Raw genomic sequence first — 20001 nt, 5'->3', positions numbered from 1 at the left:
TATGATTATTATTATTATTATTATTTATTATTATTATTAATATTTATTACAACTATTTGCAGGCCCAATTAAAAAGCCCCAACAGAAGCCCAATTCCCAGATGTAATCCATTGTTACACGCTACCTCATGCAACAGATGTCCCAGGTCTCCAAGGTCACCACGAATACAACAATCAAGCACACCATGGTCCCCCTTCTTCATCAGCTGCTACGCGAGGTGGCACCTCGGATCGAGTCACCCCCAAGTTAGCTACAAGACAGAAAACAAAAACAAATCAGCCATCGAAAATCCCACACAACAAAGTCAAAAAACAAATCCCACCAATTTCTTACCTAAACCTTGAAATTTTTGGGGTTTCTACTTACCGCATCAATCATTCATCATCCAACAATCACGCATGCAAAGACAAAATGGAGACAGATTAAAGGAAGCATTGGAAGAACAAAGAAAGGGGGGGATTTCATCACGAAATAGGAGGTTCGAAGGGTTCTCGATTTTTCAACAGAGGATAGGGAAAATGTTGTAAAGGGGTATTAAAACTCCGGATGAAAATTGTAAACAGAGGGCTCAGTTTTTCAACAGAAAAAAAATTATAAATAGGGGTAAAGGGATTTTGATCTTCCATTTTTTAGTATTCGAGAGAAACAATTTTCGAAGGTCGATTTCCCATTTTTTGTATGGACAAGCAATGTAACAAGATCTTCTTCCCTGTTACGAAGAAAACGCAATGAATATAAGGCAGTAGAAATAAAACCTCAAAAACATCTTTATTTGTTTTTTTTTTTGTTTTCTTATTATTATTCAAAAGGGGAGCTCGAACCAACTGGAAAAAAAAAGGAATTTAGCTGTGTTCTTTTTCGAGTCTTCGCCGGAAGTTGGAGAATTCCGAGCATCGCTGGAAACAAGAGGAGGAGCCTAGCCATCGGGGTAAGTATTCGAAGGGTTTAATGGCCCTTAGGTCTTTGCATGTCCACTGCTAAGCTTAGATCTGTGTTAGGAAGTATATAGGGAGGCTTTGGGTTTAGGATCTCGTCGGTTTCGGGTCTCGATCGAAAAAAAAAGAGGAAATAGAAAGAAGTAAAGGGTAGAATGTTTACCTTAGAGGGTTTAGCTTCTAGTCGGGTTTAGTTGGTGTTCTCGCCGGTGTTGAGAGTGGCGCCGTGTGTGTACGTGAGAATGAGAGAGATGAAGATTTGGAGAAGAAGAGTGAAGCGTGAGGCTGGGTGTTTTGCCTGTAGTGTTTAGGTTTAGTAAATTTATCTTTAGTTTATTTTAGGTTACATATTAAAAGGTTTTTGGAAAAATTATACTTTAGTCACGTGAATATTAGGGGTGAATTAGTTATAGACCTATATTTATGTACATTTTGATTTAGGTCCCTAGTTTATTTTTAATTTACATGTTTAATTTCACATTTGTTTAAATTTAATTCTTGTTCTAATATGTATATATATATTTAAAGTATAATTTGGTGTTAACCTGTTTGTGTGCATGTATACATTTATATATTAACAGTATTATGATCAGTGTTGTTTCTGTCTTATTTTATCTAAATCATTAAATATGTTAGTAACATGGATTAGTATATATATATATATATATATATATATATATATATATTTCAATTATTGGAATGCATGAGATACTTATAATTTGGCGTGGCATGTTTGCTCTCCACTCTTTAGTTATTTATTTATTTATTTATTAATATTATGTTGTCAAGAATTGTCTGCTAAACATTTATTTTACCATGTTATCTGTTGACCTTGTTGCCATAGTTGCGCCAATACCAACCGACAAACGTAGGGTACCACTGCAATTGTTTTATTTACGTATTTTGCATCTCATGAATTCATAAGTAATGTAATATTATATATATATATACATATATGGTATATTATAATTAATAAATATATGTATATAATTTTTGTATATCACATGACATAGTTTTTTTATCATAATATTTATTTAATTAATTCTGGCATGATATCATTTTGGTATGATTTGCATGATACTCCCATGTACATAACTCGATACTATTACATAATTTGATTAAGGGTAATATTCTTTTAATTTAAAATTGTTTTAAGTGGGTTGTCTTAACTGATTAGATATCCGCTTTTGACGATTTTAAACTAGAAGTGTATCCCATTAGTGACACCTAAAAAATGATCCATCACTTTAAAATTTGGGAATAGAAGAAAAAGAAATGTTCGGCTATTTAAATTTATCGAGAAAAGGTCGTTATAACTATTTAAGATCTGGTCTCGATATTTGTAAATAATCGAATATTCTTTATCTTTCTAAAAGCTTGATAATTTTAACTTAATCAATCTTGTTGCTTTTGAATATGGTGGAATTCATGTGTTGTTATTTGTTGGGGATCATAAATCAAATTAAAATCGAATTTGTAAATTTCATTGCAAAGACATTAATTAATCGACGAGGTACCGATTTAGGGCGTTGTGGGGGTGCTAATCCTTCCTCACGCGTAACCGACTCCCGAACCTATTTTCTGGTAACGCAAACCTAAATTTGTTATTTTAATTAAAATTAATTTTTATTTAAAATGTCAACATTTTTTGGTGTCCAATCACACCCTAATCAAATATTGGTGGCGACTCTTCGAACCTGTTTTTTATCGTGAATGAATTCTCAAATTTTTGAAACGAGAGGTTTTCTAAAATCACATTGTTTTTAATTAAAAATTGTAATCTTAAGAGAATAATTAAAAATGACGCGGTTTCCAAAATCTCGCACTTGAAAAAAAATCGTTTGGACAAAGATTATTGTTCGAGTTCTAGTCCCTGAAGAAAATTGGGCAGTCTCGTAGGAAGATTATTGTTCGAGTTCTAGTCCCTGAAGAAAATTGGGCAGACCCGTAGGAAGATTATTGTTCGAGTTCTAGTCCTTGAAGAAAATTGGGCATACCCGTAGGAAGATTATTTTTCGAGTTCTAGTCCCTGAATAAAATTGGACAGTCTCGTAGGAAGATTATTGTTCGAGTTCTAGTCCCTGAAGAAAATTGGGCAGTCTCGTAGGAAGATTATTGTTCGAGTTCTAGTCCCTGAAGAAAATTGGACAGTCTCGTAGGAAGATTATTGTTCGAGTTCTAGTCCCTGAAGAAAATTGGGCAGTCTCGTAGGAAGATTATTGTTCGAGTTCTAGTCCCTGAAGAAAATTGGGCAGACCCGTAGGAAGATTATTGTTCGAGTTCTAGTCCTTGAAGAAAATTGGGCAGACCCGTAGGAAGATTATTTTTCGAGTTCTAGTCCCTGAAGAAAATTGGACAGTCTCGTAGGAAGATTATTGTTCGAGTTCTAGTCCTTGAAGAAAATTGGACAGTCTCGTAGGAAGATTATTGTTCGAGTTCTAGTCCCTGAAGAAAATTGGACAGTCTCGTAGGAAGATTATTGTTCGAGTTCTAGTCCCTGAAGAAAATTGGGCAGTCTCGTAGGAAGATTATTGTTCGAGTTCTAGTCCCTGAAGAAAATTGGGCAGTCTCGTAGGAAGATTATCGTTCGAGTTCTACTCCCTGAAGAAAAAGAGAGCGAACCCGTTTGCAGAAGATTTTTCAAGTCTCACTTACCTTGAAGGAGGAATGGGACAAATCCCTTATCAAGTTTCAAAGCGAAGATGAATTTGGACAAAAACGCGTTGTCTTTTTATCTTTGCACTATTCTTGTTAACACAAGAATAAGCAAAGAGGGGCAACTGTAGACACCCATTTTTGTCCGGGGTATATTATGATTTTATTATTATTATTATTATTATATTTATTACAACTATTTGCAGGCCCAATTAAAAAGCCCCAACAGAAGCCCAATTCCCAGATGTAATCCATTGTTACACGCTACCTCATGCAACAGATGTCCCAGGTCTCCAAGGTCACCACGAATACAACAATCAAGCACACCATGATCCCCCTTCTTCATCAGCTGCTACGCGAGGTGGCACCTCGGATCGAGTCACCCCAAGTTAGCTACAAGACAGAAAACAAAAACAAATCAGCCATCGAAAATTCCACACAACAAAGTCAAAAAACAAATCCCACCAATTTCTTACCTAAACCTTGAAATTTTTGGGGTTTCTACTTACCACATCAATCATTCATCATCCAACAATCACGCATGCAAAGACAAAATGGAGACAGATTAAAGATGGATCGGAAGCAACCATAAAAGAGAGGGGGTGGTAATGAGGGCAAAAAAAAAAACCAAAAAGAAACTACTTGTAATTCTCGATTCTCTTCGAAAGCAATAACAGCTTATTAAGGTAATATGTATATTCATTTTCCTATGGTTTTAGTACTGTGTGTGTGGGATTCATTTCAAAGCAAATAAAAAACAGAGAATGAAAAATAAGATTTTAGTTTCAATATACAGTTTTTCGTAGCAATACCAACATTGAATCAATTGTTATTTCCATAGAACCAAGCAAGAAATGTAAGCAGAATTAGTTCTTTCTCGCTGTTACTTATCTAAGACATAAATCATACCAAAACAAGAGATTTCAAGTTGTTTTTATTTTCTACTTACGTTTTTTAGTTTCTAAAGGTACATGCTTTCGATTGAAAGTAAAATAGTATAGAAGGAAAGTGGTAGCTTTGCCTTGGCCGAACATCGGGGGTTATTCGGTCGAGAAGGCGAGAAGGAGGAGGGTCGTTTTGAGGGTAGATAGGTTCAGTTTAGGTGGTGAGAAAATCGGTTACCTCTGGTGGTGGTCGACGTGAGCGTAACGCCGATGTACGGTGGGAAAAGGAAGTTGTGGTGAGAGTTCGAAATCGGGGTTTTAAGGTAAGAAATAGGAGATTCGAGTTGGTTTAGGGAAGGGATTTAGTTTACCATGTCGATTTTAATGGTGAGCCACTTTGAAGAAGGTAGCCGACTGGTCGGGCCTTTGTGGTTCTTCAAACGATGAAAACAGGGCGCTGTTAAGGTTTCTGCCGTGGAGTTTGAATGGAGAGAGGGTTCCAATGGTGCCGTGAAAGGGGAAGCAGAGAGTTGGGGAAATGAAAAGAGAGATTGCGGCACTAAGGGATTTAAACAAAGGAAAATTAGGGTTTAAATTTTATAATATATTATATATCAATTTGCTAAAATGGAACCGTTTCATCAACAGTAAAGAATATTTGTTTTAGCGCTTGGAGTTATTTAGGTATGTACCCGCCAAGTTTTGTTTTAATGCGTTTCAGTCCATGTCTCTTTATTTTTAATACTTTTGATTCTGCAATAAAGTTTTACGCTCGTTATGTTTTAGTCCTTAGGTTAAGCCTTTTCGATTTTCTACTTTTGCCTTTATATTTAGCATGACTCTCAATATGGTCCTTTATTATGATGATTCTAAGTTATATGTCATTTTTTATTTAATATGTAATATTTTTAATTGGCATTTTAGTCCCGGAATCCAGTGATTATGAATTTTCTTTTGTTTGTACATTTGGTATGCTCCTTTTGAAATCTATATTTTAGTCCTACATGCATTATTAGGTTTATTTCAATATTAGTAAATGAAATGTAAGGAGTTATGTTTTATGACTTGATTTTTGTTTAATTTATGATTTTAGTTTTAAGGTTATTTTACATTTTTTAATCCTTATGATATTATTTTGTCATAATAATCCATATGCAAAGGCATGAGTATAAAGTAGGATTTAACTAAATAGGTTTCACATAGGTTTAATAAATCATATGTAAATTAAGTAGTTTGTAATAATTAATTAATCTGTTACATGTGTATATTAGTAGATATAAATTCTACTTTTACTTGTTTTTTAAAACAAATTAATATCACGATCATTGTTAGAATATATGTTTTTCATCGAACCCTAAACTTTATTAACCTTGTTAATAATTTTTATTTACATTCATTTTGATATGTTTGTATCATTTTATCAATTAGTAGTACAATTTGTATGATACCCTCATGTGCATAACTTGACATTATTATATAATTGGATTAAGGGTAATACCCTTTTAATTTAAAATTGTTTTAAGTGGGTTGTCTTAACTGATTAGGGATCCGCTTTTGACGATTTTAAATTAAAAGTGTATCCCATTAGTGATATCTAAAAATTGATTCATTACTTTAAAATTTGGGAGTGAAAGAAAAAGAAATGTTCGGCTATTTAAATTTGTTGAGAAAATGTCGTTAGAACTGACCTAAAGATCTGGTCTCAATATTTTTAAATAATCGAATATTCTTTATCTTTCTAAAGGCTTGATAATTTTAATTTAATCTATTTTGGCATTTTTGAATGTCGTAAAATTCATGTGTTGTTTTGTCGGGGATCATAAACCAAATTAAATTCGAATTTGTAAATTTCATTGCAAAGACATTAATTAATCGATGAGGTACCGATTTAGGGCGTTGTGGGGGTGCTAATCCTTCCCCACGCGTAACCGACTCCCGAACCCGGATTTTGGTAATGTAGACCGCAAATTTGTCGTTTTAATTAAAATTATTTTTTTATAAAATGACAATGTTTTTGGGTGCCCAATCACACCCTAATCAAAGATTGGTGGCGACTCCTCGAACCATATGTTTTTATTGTAAAAGGAATTTCCAAATTTTCGAAACGAGAGGTCTTCTAAAATCACATTGTTTTTAATTAAAAATCAAACATAAAGAGAATAATTAAAAATGACGTGGTTTTTCCAAATCTCGCTTCCCCACACGTTTTAAAAATCGTTTCGACAGTTAATATAAAATTCAATAAAGATAATTCACACCTTAATAAATTCATGGGCACCATTATTTTATTGAGTAAATTACGTGTTTAGTACCTAAATTATCAGTTTTGGTCTGTTTTAGTGCCTAAACTTTCAATTTTTTTCAAAACCATACGTAAAGTTTAGTTTTTGTTTGATTTTAGTACTCACCGTTAAAAACTTTAGTCTTTTTATTTCATTTTAGTACACATTCAAAATTGAACGTTAAGTTTTAATTTTTTTTTGAAATTTTAGGTACTAAAACAAACCAAAACTGATAGTTAGGTACTAAACGCGTTAAGTTTTTAACGACGGATACTAAAATGAAATGAAAACTAAACGTTATATATGATTTTGAAAAAAATTAAAAGTTTAAGTACCACAACGAATCGGAACTAATAGTTTAGGTACTAAATTCATAGATTACTCTATTTTATTTTACAATTTTTTAATTTATTATTAGAAAATTAACAAAAATATTGTACTAAAAAAATTTATTTTGTGGGCCCTAGGTGGGAGCCCCTCCTGCCCTGGCCCGGGGCTGGCCCTGCATGTGTTCGAGGTTTTGGATCTACGGAATTAGGAATTTATTATAATGGAGTTAAAATATTTTTTATTTTTTATAAATATAGTTTTTTAAATTGAGGAGACCTAATAAATTTTTTAGTTATTTTTCAAAGGTTTAAAGGTCACCTTTGTCCCTCTAATATATATATTTATCATTTTCGTTCATATCATATTTTCGCATCAATTTAGCCCTCAAAGTTGCTCAATTACATCATTCTATACCCTATCCCTAAATTATAAACCTTAAGTTGGGGGTTAGGGTGTAAAGTTTATAATTTAGGGTTTTATGTTAGGAGTAGAGTATAGAATGATACAATTGAACAATTTCGATAACTAAATTAATGAGAAAATATGATATAGGCAAAAGTGTTAAATTGGATATACTGAGGGGCAAAAGTTACCCTTTTACCTTTTTGACAATATATATATTTTAATATTAATTAAACTTAAAAAATAATTGATGGGAGTTAAGGCTCCCTTCGCCCCCACAAAGTTCAGCTTATAAGGTCACTCTTATTAGTTTTGGGCTAATCCGTTATATCGATGGATAACAACCTTCCTCATATCATTTTATCAATGCCACAACAAAAATTGGTAATCTTGAATATCTACAATGGTATCGTCAGGATTAAATTTTTATCAATTCTTCATGACAGTTGTGATGATCTAGTTAAACCATTCATTCCATCCGTTGTGGTCGTTAAAATGGCACGAGATACTCCAGTCGCAAGTTATGCTTGAGCATCTTTTAGTCGCATTCTTGATCTCAAATCCAAGCTGGCTCGTAATCTGCATGGTTTTAGATCTATCTCCGATTATATGAAAGACAAGCATGATATTGCCTCTGTTCTTGTCTTGACAATTGTCCTATTTCTAATGCATGGGTGTTGATTTCTATCATCAATCAATTAGGTAATGACTATCGTCCAAATGTTGTTGCCCTTCGTGTGCATAACACACTAACAACAATACTTGAGTTATTTGAGATCTTAATTGATTATAAATGTCTTTTTTAAGAATCTGAAAATTCATATTTCTTATTGTGACAAATTTTGCATAACAAACCAATCAAAATCATGATTATTCAATCAATCATTCTCGAGTGAATGATTCCCTCTGGGACTTCTAATAACAATCATAAACATGTTATGTTAATCAATCAAGTCATTTGAGAAGATAAAATATTATACATATATTCTGTAATTATCAGAGTATATTGTTCGAATTTACAGTAGGTTTGTTGAATCCTTCACCACAATAATTTTTATCAGCAGTGAAAAGCTAATTCAGTCCTCCATTTGTATTCAAGCTTTCACCCGAACGCCTAATCGATTGAACTCGTCCTGCAAGATGAAGGCCCTGATTGTTCTATTCAAGCATTTATAATTTTTCTGCCCTGTGCCCGATGCCTTAGCCTTTGTTTTCGTTTTATTAATACATTTAAAAATGTTATTATGTGATCATTTATAATTGAATTAAAAAGTTGTTATTTATTTAATCTTTAAAATATTAATTGAGAAGAAGTATAAATATTAAAATAATTTCTAACCGATTCATAATGTATGAATATTAAAATAATTCATAGGCGATAATAACAATAAATACAAACAGGACCACATAACTATAAACAAGAAAAAGTAAAAACAACTAATGAATAACTTCACCTACTCTTTTCATCCTGCTCTATAAGAAGAAGAAGAAGAAGAAGAAATTGTTGAATTTGTAGCCCAACAAATCTGTGGCTGAAATCCACCAAGTCATTTCCACTTCAGTACCCCGTTGGAAACTCACAATTCCCATAAGCTGCCATTCAAAAAAATCAAACAAAATTATAGATATTCATGAGTTAAATCGAATAATGATTTAATTTGTTTGTAATTAACAAAATACAGTAAGATACCAGGACGCTGTGAGACAACATAAGCCGCACCGCCGAATTCGCACGTACCGGCGGCGCGTGTCTTCTTCTGATAATAGCTGTTGAAGGCATACGAGGCATGTGCTTCCAGCGTGTTCGGACTAAAACATGTGGCGCCGGGTTGAGTAGCGTTACAATCGGCCCCTCCTTCACCGCAAGCATAATCCAACGCCGCTTGCAACTTCGCCTGGTCGGCTTTCGCGTTTGCCACGCACCAAGTCTGCCCAACCTGAGTCTTCGACACTTCTCCGGCAACAGGAGCCTGACTAGTATTTCCATTGACCGGCGTTGACTGCCCTCCTTTTGCCTCCTCTTCTGTTAATGGTATGTTGTATACCTTTTGTTCATTAGGGTAAAATAAACCGTAATTCCTTTCCGAAGTTGGACCGGGTTTTTGATTCTCGTTGAACAAGGCAAATAAGTAAACGTTAATTGGGTCTTGAGGTCTCAAAGGAGTCCCACTTCCACTCAATACTTTCCGTACCAAATTACCATTGTAAGACGCCGCATTGTCTTCGCTAGCACCAATTTCATTCTCGTCTCCCATTGAAGGCCACCCTGTTTCAGTCACCACCATCTTTACGTCGCCGTACTGAATGGCCGACAAGGCTGCGAAAACGGCGTCGATTTGAGCTTCGAAAAGGCTGTGGTATTTCAAACCGTTACCCGAGTCCACTACACCCGGGTTGTCCTTTAACAAAGCGTAATCCAGTGAGATTTGATCCGAATTTGCAGAGTAAGCGAAAAACGGGTACGCATTTACCATGAGGTAAGAACCGGTTTGTTTCAAGAAATCCAACATGGGTTTAATAACCGGCTCGACCAGTTCCTGCTTGAAAGAACCGGCTGAAGAAGGGTATGAGTTTTGCAAGGCACTGAAGGCTAAGGGGGAAGATATTTTGATGGCGGAATCTAGCTTGGATTTAACCAGCGAGGCGTGGATGTTTTTCATGGCGGGTACGAGGTAGTTGATCGTGTTTTTCGGGTCCACAAACACTTCATTCCCGACAGCTATGGCTTCAATCTTTGTTTGAGGGTAGAACTTGGTTATATTGGATTGAACCCAGTTGTCCGCGGCGGACTGGTCGCCGGCCATTGAGGCGAGGAGTTCGTTTGGAAGAGCGACAACGACGGTGATCCCGGAGTTCGCCAACGCAGTCAGAACGGTGGCGTCGGTGTCATAGAGCTTCACTTTGTTTATTCCCTGGGACTTCAACAGCTCAACGACTTTTTCCGGCGACGGTAAGTTGTTGGCGACACGACCGTAGTTAATCCCGAACGAACCAGCAGCATCTGCAAGAAAGCAAAAAAAAAAAACTTTGGGTTTCGTTGAGACAAGAAAAAAGAAAGGATTTCATTTTGAAGTTCATACCTGAGACAAATATGGCGGAGAAGATAACAATGGGTGAAATGAGAAGACAGAATGGTCGGGAAGCCATGGCCAAAGCTTCGAAGAAAAAGAAAAAAAATGAAGTGTTTAAGTTTAAAAAAGAGAAGAGAGGGATTTTAACGTTGTTTTATAGGGGAGAGTGGGGTTAGTGGGAAAACTCAACAACTTGGATTGAAAATAGCAATGGCAGCCACCAACTCGACCGTTTTCTTCGACAGGTACTATTTTTATTTTTCAAAAAATACTTAGATTTACATATGACATCTTAGCCATACACGTGTTTTCTATTGAAGGGTGATTTGGCAAATTGGACGGTCACTGATAGTTGTACTTTATGTGGATGGCGTTACCCTTTGGGCAGCAATCATAACAATATTGCTGAAACTGGGAAATTTTGCGTAAGCCCTTTTATCTCTCCTAAAATCGAACGTCGCATTCACAAATCACAGTTGATAGTTGTTTTTGTTTTGTTATAGGTAAATTATTCCAAAAGGATTATTAAATGTGGTTTTTCTTAATTTATATTATTCCTGTATTCTGAGATTGTGATAAAAATATGCAGCTATTTCAATTCTAGATTCTTTAAATATTATTTTTTAAAATTAGTTCATTATTATTCTTTCGGAAACATTTTGAAAAAAGCATGAATATTCTTAATTTAAGAGATTCTGCAGCTTTGTTAACTTGAAATTCTCGTATCCCATTTAATGTTACAAGTTCAATGTCATCCTGATTAATGAATCAAATATTACAAATCTTAAAATTAAATATATATGATGATATAGACATTTATGTTTTCTTAATACAATGTCTTAATAAGTTGCTTTAAGTCCTCAAACTCTAAAAAATAGAAAATAATTCTTTAATGATAATGTAGTATTATTTTACGATAATATATAAATGTTTTTATTAATTTTTATATAATGAAAACTAAAACTAAAACTAAAATGTAATATTAATAATGATTTTTTTAAAATAATTAAATAATTAAAATAAGAATTAAATGATTAAATATGTAATTTATATTAAAAAAAACATGCATGATGGGACTGCAATACCAATTAAATGCTTCGGATGTGAAAGTGTTGAAAGGCTTAAGTTTAGGGGTGTTGAAACAGATAATTCGATTAACCGATCAAACTAAATTACCTAAATTTTATTAATCAAAATTTTTCTCCATCAATAATTAATAGAACCGAATTTTTTCTAAAAGTATTTAACCGAACCGAACTTAATTCGGTTAATTAAACGGTTAACCGAATTAATCAAACTTTATAAATAATATATATTATATATTAAATATTTTTTTTGGTTTATTCGGTTAATTTAGTCGGTTAATTCGGTAAAAACTGGGTTCAAACACTCCTAAAGCTAAATAATATATATATATATATATAATATATCAAATATTTAATAATTTCAGTTAATTCGGTTAATTAACCGATTTTAAATCGAATTAACCGAAATCAAAAATTTGAAAAAAAGAATCATTAACCGTTAACCGACTGAACCCAAAATTAACTAATCGATTCGATCGGTTAATTCAGTTTTAACCGAACATTGAACACTCCTACTTAAGTTGGATAAGAAATGTAGAGAAAACAACAAATTAGACAAAAGTGGACGTTATAATAATAAGGATTATTTATGTGGCATCTTCCAAAAAAAAATTATGTGGCGAGGTTTTTGGCTTTAATATACAGTCATGTTTTTTTACAATTAATAAATTATTATTATTTAATATTTGATAAAAATAATTTTATAAATGGTTTTAGAATAATGTTAAGAGTTTTAATTATTTATTTTTAGATTTTAAAATATTTATCATAATATTAAATTTATTTGCAGAATTATTTTTCACCGACACTGTCATAAACAAAATTTTAAATTAAAATAGAATGAATTAAAAGTGAAGAAAATAATTCAACCACTAACGTCTCAGATGATTATCCTAATAATAATACCAGTTTCTTTATTTTTATTATAATAGTAACCTTAAACCTTAGTAACAATAAAAATTGACAATTAATTAATTAATCAATAATCAAACAATTAAGTTATAATCAAACAATTAAGTTATAATCAATATATATTTTCCTTCCTCAAGTTGAAAGCAATCATCGATGCGTACGAATTAAGCCGAATAAAGGTCATTAATAATCTTCAAAACAAGATAACGTTTTCTTTTGCAATTTGCAAGCAAATCTTAGGTGTGAAATCAATTTGGGTCACGAAAAAGTATAACATTTCAAAGCAGGAATTAGTCTATTAGATATCAAATTATTTTAATTAAAAAAGAAATTACTTTTTATTTTATAATATATATATATATATATATATATATATATATATATATATATATATATATATATATATATATATATATATATATATATATATCCATCTCGATATTATGACATTCAAAATTAAATTTAGCCGATTAAGTTAAATTTTGAAGAGAAAATAATATATGCTTACATAATATAAAATTCTTTAATTTTATATTCATTCACTATTATTAGATCAAACAAAATCATTGACTGAAATTATATTTCATATTTGAAAATGCGAGAAGTAAAATTTAGAAAATATATATATTAATTTACAATCATTGAATTAATAAAAAATGAAAATATTTTACTAATTTATTTTTTTAAAATAAACATAATCTTAATGTTTAACTTTATTTAATATAATTATGGTAATCAATATAAAAGTAGGACTTTTACGATAGGTTTGTTTTGTCAATGCATAACAACTACTAATTTCAATATTTTTTAATAGTTGAAGTATTTGGAAGAATTATGAACTGCTCCTTTTTTCTTTTAAATGGCTAAAATTATAAGTTTTCAAGTATAAATTTTGGACTGACCATTTATTATAGAATTATAACCTTTCACTCAATGTAGGGTTTGAGCATGTCATACCTCGTATATTATTTAAATTTATTAATTGGATTAATGTTTTTATATGAATCTTAATTTATCATTTTAAAAACAACATATGTATTCCTAATGAAGTTTTGGAAAAGTTAAAAGCTATGAAATCTTTTAGCCTTTAGGTTAATCATTCTGAATTATTTAATCAATTGGGTTTTAATTTATTATAAAATAAATACTACGTCATTAGTCATCACAAATTGTTGTTAATAAGATGATGCGATATATTAAATTATTAAATAATATCTCATTTTATCTCTCAATTATAATGAAAATTTTATTTTAATAATCTTTCATGATTTCTTTAAAATATATGAAAAGTCGTACTTGTTTTTAAAATCATAATTTTAAAAAATATGAATAAAATATGAATAAAATCATCTATATTTATCATTACTTACCCTCTCACCCTTCGTTTAACCTACATTAAAATTTAATTATCACTGTATTTTAAATTTTCAATATTCATTTTAAATTATTATAACATAAATATATATTTTTTATTTTAGCATCTAAGTTCTTTTAACTTTATCATGATCCTAAAGTAAACTATCTTTACCCTAAAGGATTTGTAGTTTGTTGGACTGTTGGTGTTTCAGTGTAGCTCTTCAGAAAAAATGGGTTTAAGGGTATTTAATCGGTTAATACAATTAATCGATCGAGTTGAACTACTCAAAATTCATTAACCACCGTTAATTGAATTGATTTTTCAAAAAGAATTTAATAGAAACGAACTAAGTTCGATTAATTAGTCGGTTATCAAATTAATCAAAATTTATAAATAATATATATTATATATTATATATTTTTGATTAATTCGATTAAAATCAAAATTTAAACACTCATATTAGCATAATATATAAATAATATATATAATATATTAAATAATTAATAATTTTGATTAAATCAGTTAATTAACCTATTTCGAACCGTATTAATCGATTGATTAACTAAAAAAATTAGCTCGATCGACTAATTGGATTTTAACCAAATTATGAACACTCCTAAATGGGTTCAAGGAATTGATGGTTTAAGGGTTCATCATGAATGATATTTTTCTGATAGGAATTCTTTCATTCTCGCCGCACCAATTGTCGATGAGAATAAATTAAGTTGTGTTGGCTATGGACCTTTACCCCTTATGGGTTGCATAAAGAGTCACAATCGGTGTTAGATGATTGTTAGTAATTATGACAAGTTCTCTCTTTTGTGAGGAAGAAGGGTGGATGTAAAATAGTTGGAACCCGATATCCTCTCTCCATCTAGATTGAGAGTTTCTTATAATGATCTTTAGTGAAGGTTGTTGATAATATCCATGATTACTATATGTAGATTGGTAGGATAAACATACATGTTTGATGTGATTGATCATTGATTGATTTTAACAAATTATATGTGACCTATCAGAAGTCAAATCGAAGGCAATGATTTTTTTAGGAGTATAAATTTTCGAGTATCCAATGTCTAAAATGTTCTTTTAAAAATTCTAATTATTAATGTTTTTTTTTAAAGAGGGTACTTTGTATAAAAGGGGTACAAAGTACACCACCTCAAGGACCTCATTAAAAAACCTCCCTAATCTTAAATGGAGGAAAAAGAGAATACCTTGAGATAGAAATGATCTAAAAACAAACAATACTTTAACAACAAACAATCCGAACTCTAGCCAAACAACGAACCGCAGGCCAGTTCAGAACCGTTCCAACATAAACTAACGATAGGAATGAAAAAAGAAAATCGAAAGGATCATATACAAGCAACAGACCCTTTCACACAACCCACGACCTGAACTCAACCAGCAGCAGCAACCAGAACGGAGCTAGAAGAACATCCAACAAAACACCATCTCCCTAATTGCACCCACTGCCATATTTCCAACAGAAAAAACTGCTCAAGAAAACACAGCCAACCCAATTCAACCAACCGAGAAAAAGAAAAGCAGCAACGATTGAAGGGATAACAAATCAACTAGCAATTGCACCAGAAAACCAAATGCACGACCACACAGAGAAAAAGAAACTGAAGCTTCCAGGACGCATGCTCGAAAATGATCAGCCACAGCACCGAGAGCGCACAAACCCAACAACGAGCCCACATTTCAGAGCAGACGTCCACCAGTAAACACAATACAAAAAACTAGAGTCGAATAACTATCATAACAAACACATATCAGAAAAATCCCACTACTAACATCTCCAACCAAACAAAACATAATCGGGGCAACGAACAAAATCTTGAATGATCGGAACCAGCAAGGGCCAAAGCGCATTAGCCCACACACCTATCTGAACCATAAATTCCATATAATACCGAAGAATCCGATAGACCATAGATCCTGTAAAGACTTTTTAATTTTTTGAGAACACCAAACCTACAGCAAGTCTCTAACATTCGAAGGAAAAACCATACAAATATGCCACACGGAACACCAGCGTTGCCAAACCTGCCATGAACTCTCGCAATGAACCAGAATATGATTAATATATTCTGGAAAACTATTGCAGAAGGAACAAGAAATCTGATCAGAAACATGAACTCCCCGCTTCACCAGTTCATGAATAACCGGCAACCTTTGATGTACTGCTTTCCAAACAAACCCAGACACTTTTGGAGGAACTAATTTACACAATACAACTTGCCAAATCAGATCGACCAACTTGCCTTCGGAAGTCACAGAATGACAATAAAATTTTGGGGTGTATCTTCCATCAGCGGAGCCCACCCATTTTAATTTATCGTGAGCAGGAGCTGAACTAGCAGCTAGATTAATAACCTCCAAGAAATGCGACCAAAGAGGAATTTCCCCATCAAAAAGACCCCTCCTAAGATATATCTTCCATTCCCAAACACCATTCACCCAAAGCCCAAAATCAGATATCTTTTCAGATTTTTTAACAGCCAATCCAAAAATTCTGGGGAATGATGCTTTAAGAGAGATCAAATTAGACCACCGATCATTCCAAAAATCTATTTTCTCTCCATTTCTCATAATGCATATAAAATCATCACACACATTCCCCACATGAGAAGGCACCAGATTGACAATGTTATGCCAAACCCAAGAAGAATTACGCGAATAAACCTCTTTTGGAAAAATATCAAGGGGATCGTAATTGTACTTAGCAACTATGATTTTTTTCCAAAGGCTATCATTCTCCTCGCTAAAACGCCAAACCCACTTATTTAGCAGAGCTCGATTTTTGGTTAGAGCATCAAAGATACCCAGACCCCCATGAGATTTCAGACCACAAACAGATTTCCAATTTAACCAATGAATTCCTCTCTCCGAATTACCCTTCCAAACGAAAAGGCGATGACTTTATCAATAGAGTCAGCAACGCCCTTAGGAATAGGGAATAAAGACATGAAATAAACAGTGAGATTAGATAACACTGATCTAATAAGAGTAAGCCTGCCCCCAAAAGATAAAACTTTAGATTTCCAACTTTGTAAACGAGACTGAATTTTTTCCAGCACTGGATGCCAAAGAGACTTCGAATTCCTTTTGTGCCCTAGCGGAAGACCCAAGTAAGTCGTAGGGAGAGAAGCACATCCACAATTAATTGAAGACGCCCAACTAGATATCCTACCATCGTCAACATTGATACCAAAAATCTTAGTTTTCTTCATATTTAATTTCAAACCTGCAGCCAGCTCAAAGATTTTTAGAACACGACTGAAATTTTGTAAGCTCAAAATGTTAGCAGAAGAAAATACCAACAAATCATAAGCAAATTGGATATGAGAAATATCTATACTTCCCAACCCAATTCCAACACCTTCACACAACCCAATTTCTGTCACTTTCTTTAACAATCCACTTAGCGCCTCCCCAACAATATTAAAAAGCAAAGGAGATAAGGGGCAGCCCTGCCTAAGGCCTCTCTTTATTGAAAAATTGTCCGAAGGGTAACCATTTACAAGAACAACAATAGAAGAGGTCGAAATGCAGAAATGAATCCAACTTCTCCACCTTTTGCCAAAACCCATCTTCTTAAGAATAAAATTCAGGAAATTCCAATCGACGGTATTATACGCTTTACTAAAATCAGCCTTAAATAGAACATCTTCTTTTTTCCTCTTGGAAAGGTCGTCAATGACTTCGTTGGCTATCAGGACACAATCTGCAATCTGCTTACACGAAATAAAGGCGAACTGATTTTCCCCAAGCACTTCTTTGAGACAACAAGCCATTCTCTTAGCCAGAATCCGAGATACTATTTTATACAAACTCCCCACCAGAGAAATTGGTCTAAAATCCTCTGGATTAGCTGCCTCACCAACCTTCGGAATAAGGGCGATAAAAGATTTATTAAAAGTAGTATCCTCGACTTTGCCCCAGTAAAAGTCAGACAAAAACAACATGACATCTTCCTTAATAACCATCCAGATTTTTTTTGAAAAAATCCAAGGTAAATCTATCCGGGCCAAGCGCTCTCAAGCCATCTGACGAATTAATTACGAACCAAACCTCTTCTTCGGAAAACAGGCTTTCAAGGAACCTTCTAGAGATAACACACAATCTCTTGAACTAAATATCCCATATCTTTACAGGGATTGTCTTCACGTCATTATAGGAACCCCTAAAGTATGAAACAAAAGCCTGTTGAATCCTATCTTGACGTTTTAACACCGAATTATGAACCTTCAGTTTGTTAATCTGGTTTCGCTTTGCTCTAGAAGAAGCAGTTAAATGGAAAAACTTTGTATTTCTATCACCTTCTTTGAACCACCTAAGTCTCGATTTTTGGAGCCACTCTCGTTCTTCTTTTCGTAAAATGGCCCACAACCGAGCCTTCAAAGCAACAAGATCGGATTGAACAGAATTAGAAAAGGGGTTCGAAATACATTTACTTTCTAATTCTTCAACTTGTTTCCCAAAGATTTCCACGTTGACGGGATTACTATCACGAACTGATCTTGCTCTATCTTTTGTCACGACCTTTGTAAGCAGCAGGGACTGCATAATGTTTTTACCTCTATTCAATTCCCATACATCCTTGATTCTACCAACAAGAATGGAATCTTCACTCCAATGGTTGAACCATTTAAATGGCCGGATAAATTTTCTATGGTTTTTAGCTTTCAAGAAAACCAGATTATGGTCTGATACACTCCTTGGAAGAGTGAACTGCACCAGTCCCGGAAATAAGCAGGCAATCTCAGGAGAAATCAAAATTCTATCTAGTATACTAGCAGTTGTAACCGGTCCGCCCCTAAACCAAGTGAATCGACTGTCCATAATTGGAACATCAAACAACTCCCACTAAGAGATGAAATCTTCAAAAATTCTCCTCGCAGCAGGAAAATCAGAAGCCCCAATTCTTTCAGAGACAAACCTTTCCATGTTAAAATCCCCTCCCACAACAATTGGGCAATTTAAGCTTGAAATTACATAATTAAGTTGGTCGAAAAAATCATATCTGTCACTTTGAGAATGAGGCCCATAAACGTTTACAAAACCAATCTCCAGATTGTTAATCAACAGGCTGCCTTTAACCGCAACAATTCGCCTATGGGTAACCTTGCTCTTCATCTCAAAAATATCTCGATCCCATAAAGATATAATACCTCCCGAGGCTCCTATAGACGGCTAAAAAATAAGACCCCTGTCAATTCTGCCCTTAAACACCCGATCATCATAATCAGAGATCACACCCACTTTCAATTCCTGAAGGAACACTATACTAGGCTTATTATACTCTAAAACCCGGCTGATGGCTCTACATTTAAGACTTTTTCCCAAACCTCTCACATTCCAACTAATAACTGAAAAACTACAATCCATAATAAACGAGCACACATACGGAAAAATCTAACAGAAACCCAATCAAAATCAGAACTTACCTGAGAGCTCAATCTGCTCCAGTCTTTGAATTATTAATGTTTTTTAGAGCATATTGCGAACGTGTCGGAACGATTCTTAAGCCTTTTGGGGCTATGGCGGGGAGCGATCCAACTTAATCTTGGAAAAGGTTGGGTTTTAAAATAAATGTATAAAAAATAGATTTGGAGTCGCCATCAACCTTTGGGTTAGGCAGGTCGACTACCTAAAAAATATCCTCTAAAATAATGTTAAGAAAAATAATTTTAGAAAAATAAAAAGTTGCATGCGTTTAACCAGAAATTCATTTAGAAAAAGGGTTCAAGAGTCGATTATACGTGGGGAAAGATTAGCACCCCACAGCGCCCAAAATTGGTACCTAAGTGATTATACGTCATCTAAATATTGAAATTTGCAAATTTGAATATACATTTAAATTATGATCCTCTTTAGAAAAAAAATATAAAGGGTATTATTTTGCACGAACAATTCTCGAAAATACCTTCCTTGTCAGATAAGGGTAGGGGTGTTCATTCGGTTAATTCGGTGGCCAAACCGACAGAACTACCATTTTCGAATTAACCAAACTTTTTTTTTCTTTAACCGTTAACTGAACCAAACTTTTTTTCGTAAATATTAACCGAACCGAATA

General features: G+C 33.3%; 2 protein-coding genes across 2 annotated transcripts; both read right to left on the bottom strand.

The window, feature by feature from the left end:
* Positions 1 to 8971: 8971 nt before the first annotated feature.
* Positions 8972 to 10680, bottom strand: LOC120200495 (glucan endo-1,3-beta-glucosidase 12-like). The gene is made up of 3 exons (XM_039201330.1): positions 10569 to 10680; positions 9179 to 10489; positions 8972 to 9081 (listed from the first exon to the last, which is right to left on the bottom strand). Exons 1-3 carry the CDS (start codon positions 10633 to 10635, stop codon positions 9047 to 9049), a joined length of 1413 nt encoding a protein of 470 aa, XP_039057261.1. The 5' UTR covers positions 10636 to 10680; the 3' UTR covers positions 8972 to 9046.
* Positions 10681 to 18056: 7376 nt separating this feature from the next.
* LOC120200427 lies at positions 18057 to 19061 on the bottom strand. Its single transcript, XM_039201286.1, has 2 exons — positions 18865 to 19061; positions 18057 to 18759 (listed from the first exon to the last, which is right to left on the bottom strand). Exons 1-2 carry the CDS (start codon positions 19059 to 19061, stop codon positions 18057 to 18059), a joined length of 900 nt encoding a protein of 299 aa, XP_039057217.1.
* Between the last annotated feature and the right edge of the window lie 940 nt (positions 19062 to 20001).

This window comes from Hibiscus syriacus, unplaced genomic scaffold (assembly GCF_006381635.1).
Source record: "Hibiscus syriacus cultivar Baekdansim isolate YM2019G1 unplaced genomic scaffold, ASM638163v2 tig00005974_pilon, whole genome shotgun sequence".
In the NCBI taxonomy this organism is placed as follows: domain Eukaryota; kingdom Viridiplantae; phylum Streptophyta; class Magnoliopsida; order Malvales; family Malvaceae; genus Hibiscus; species Hibiscus syriacus.
Note: the sequence above shows the minus strand (reverse complement) of the source record. Positions and strands in the feature narration are given on the sequence as shown.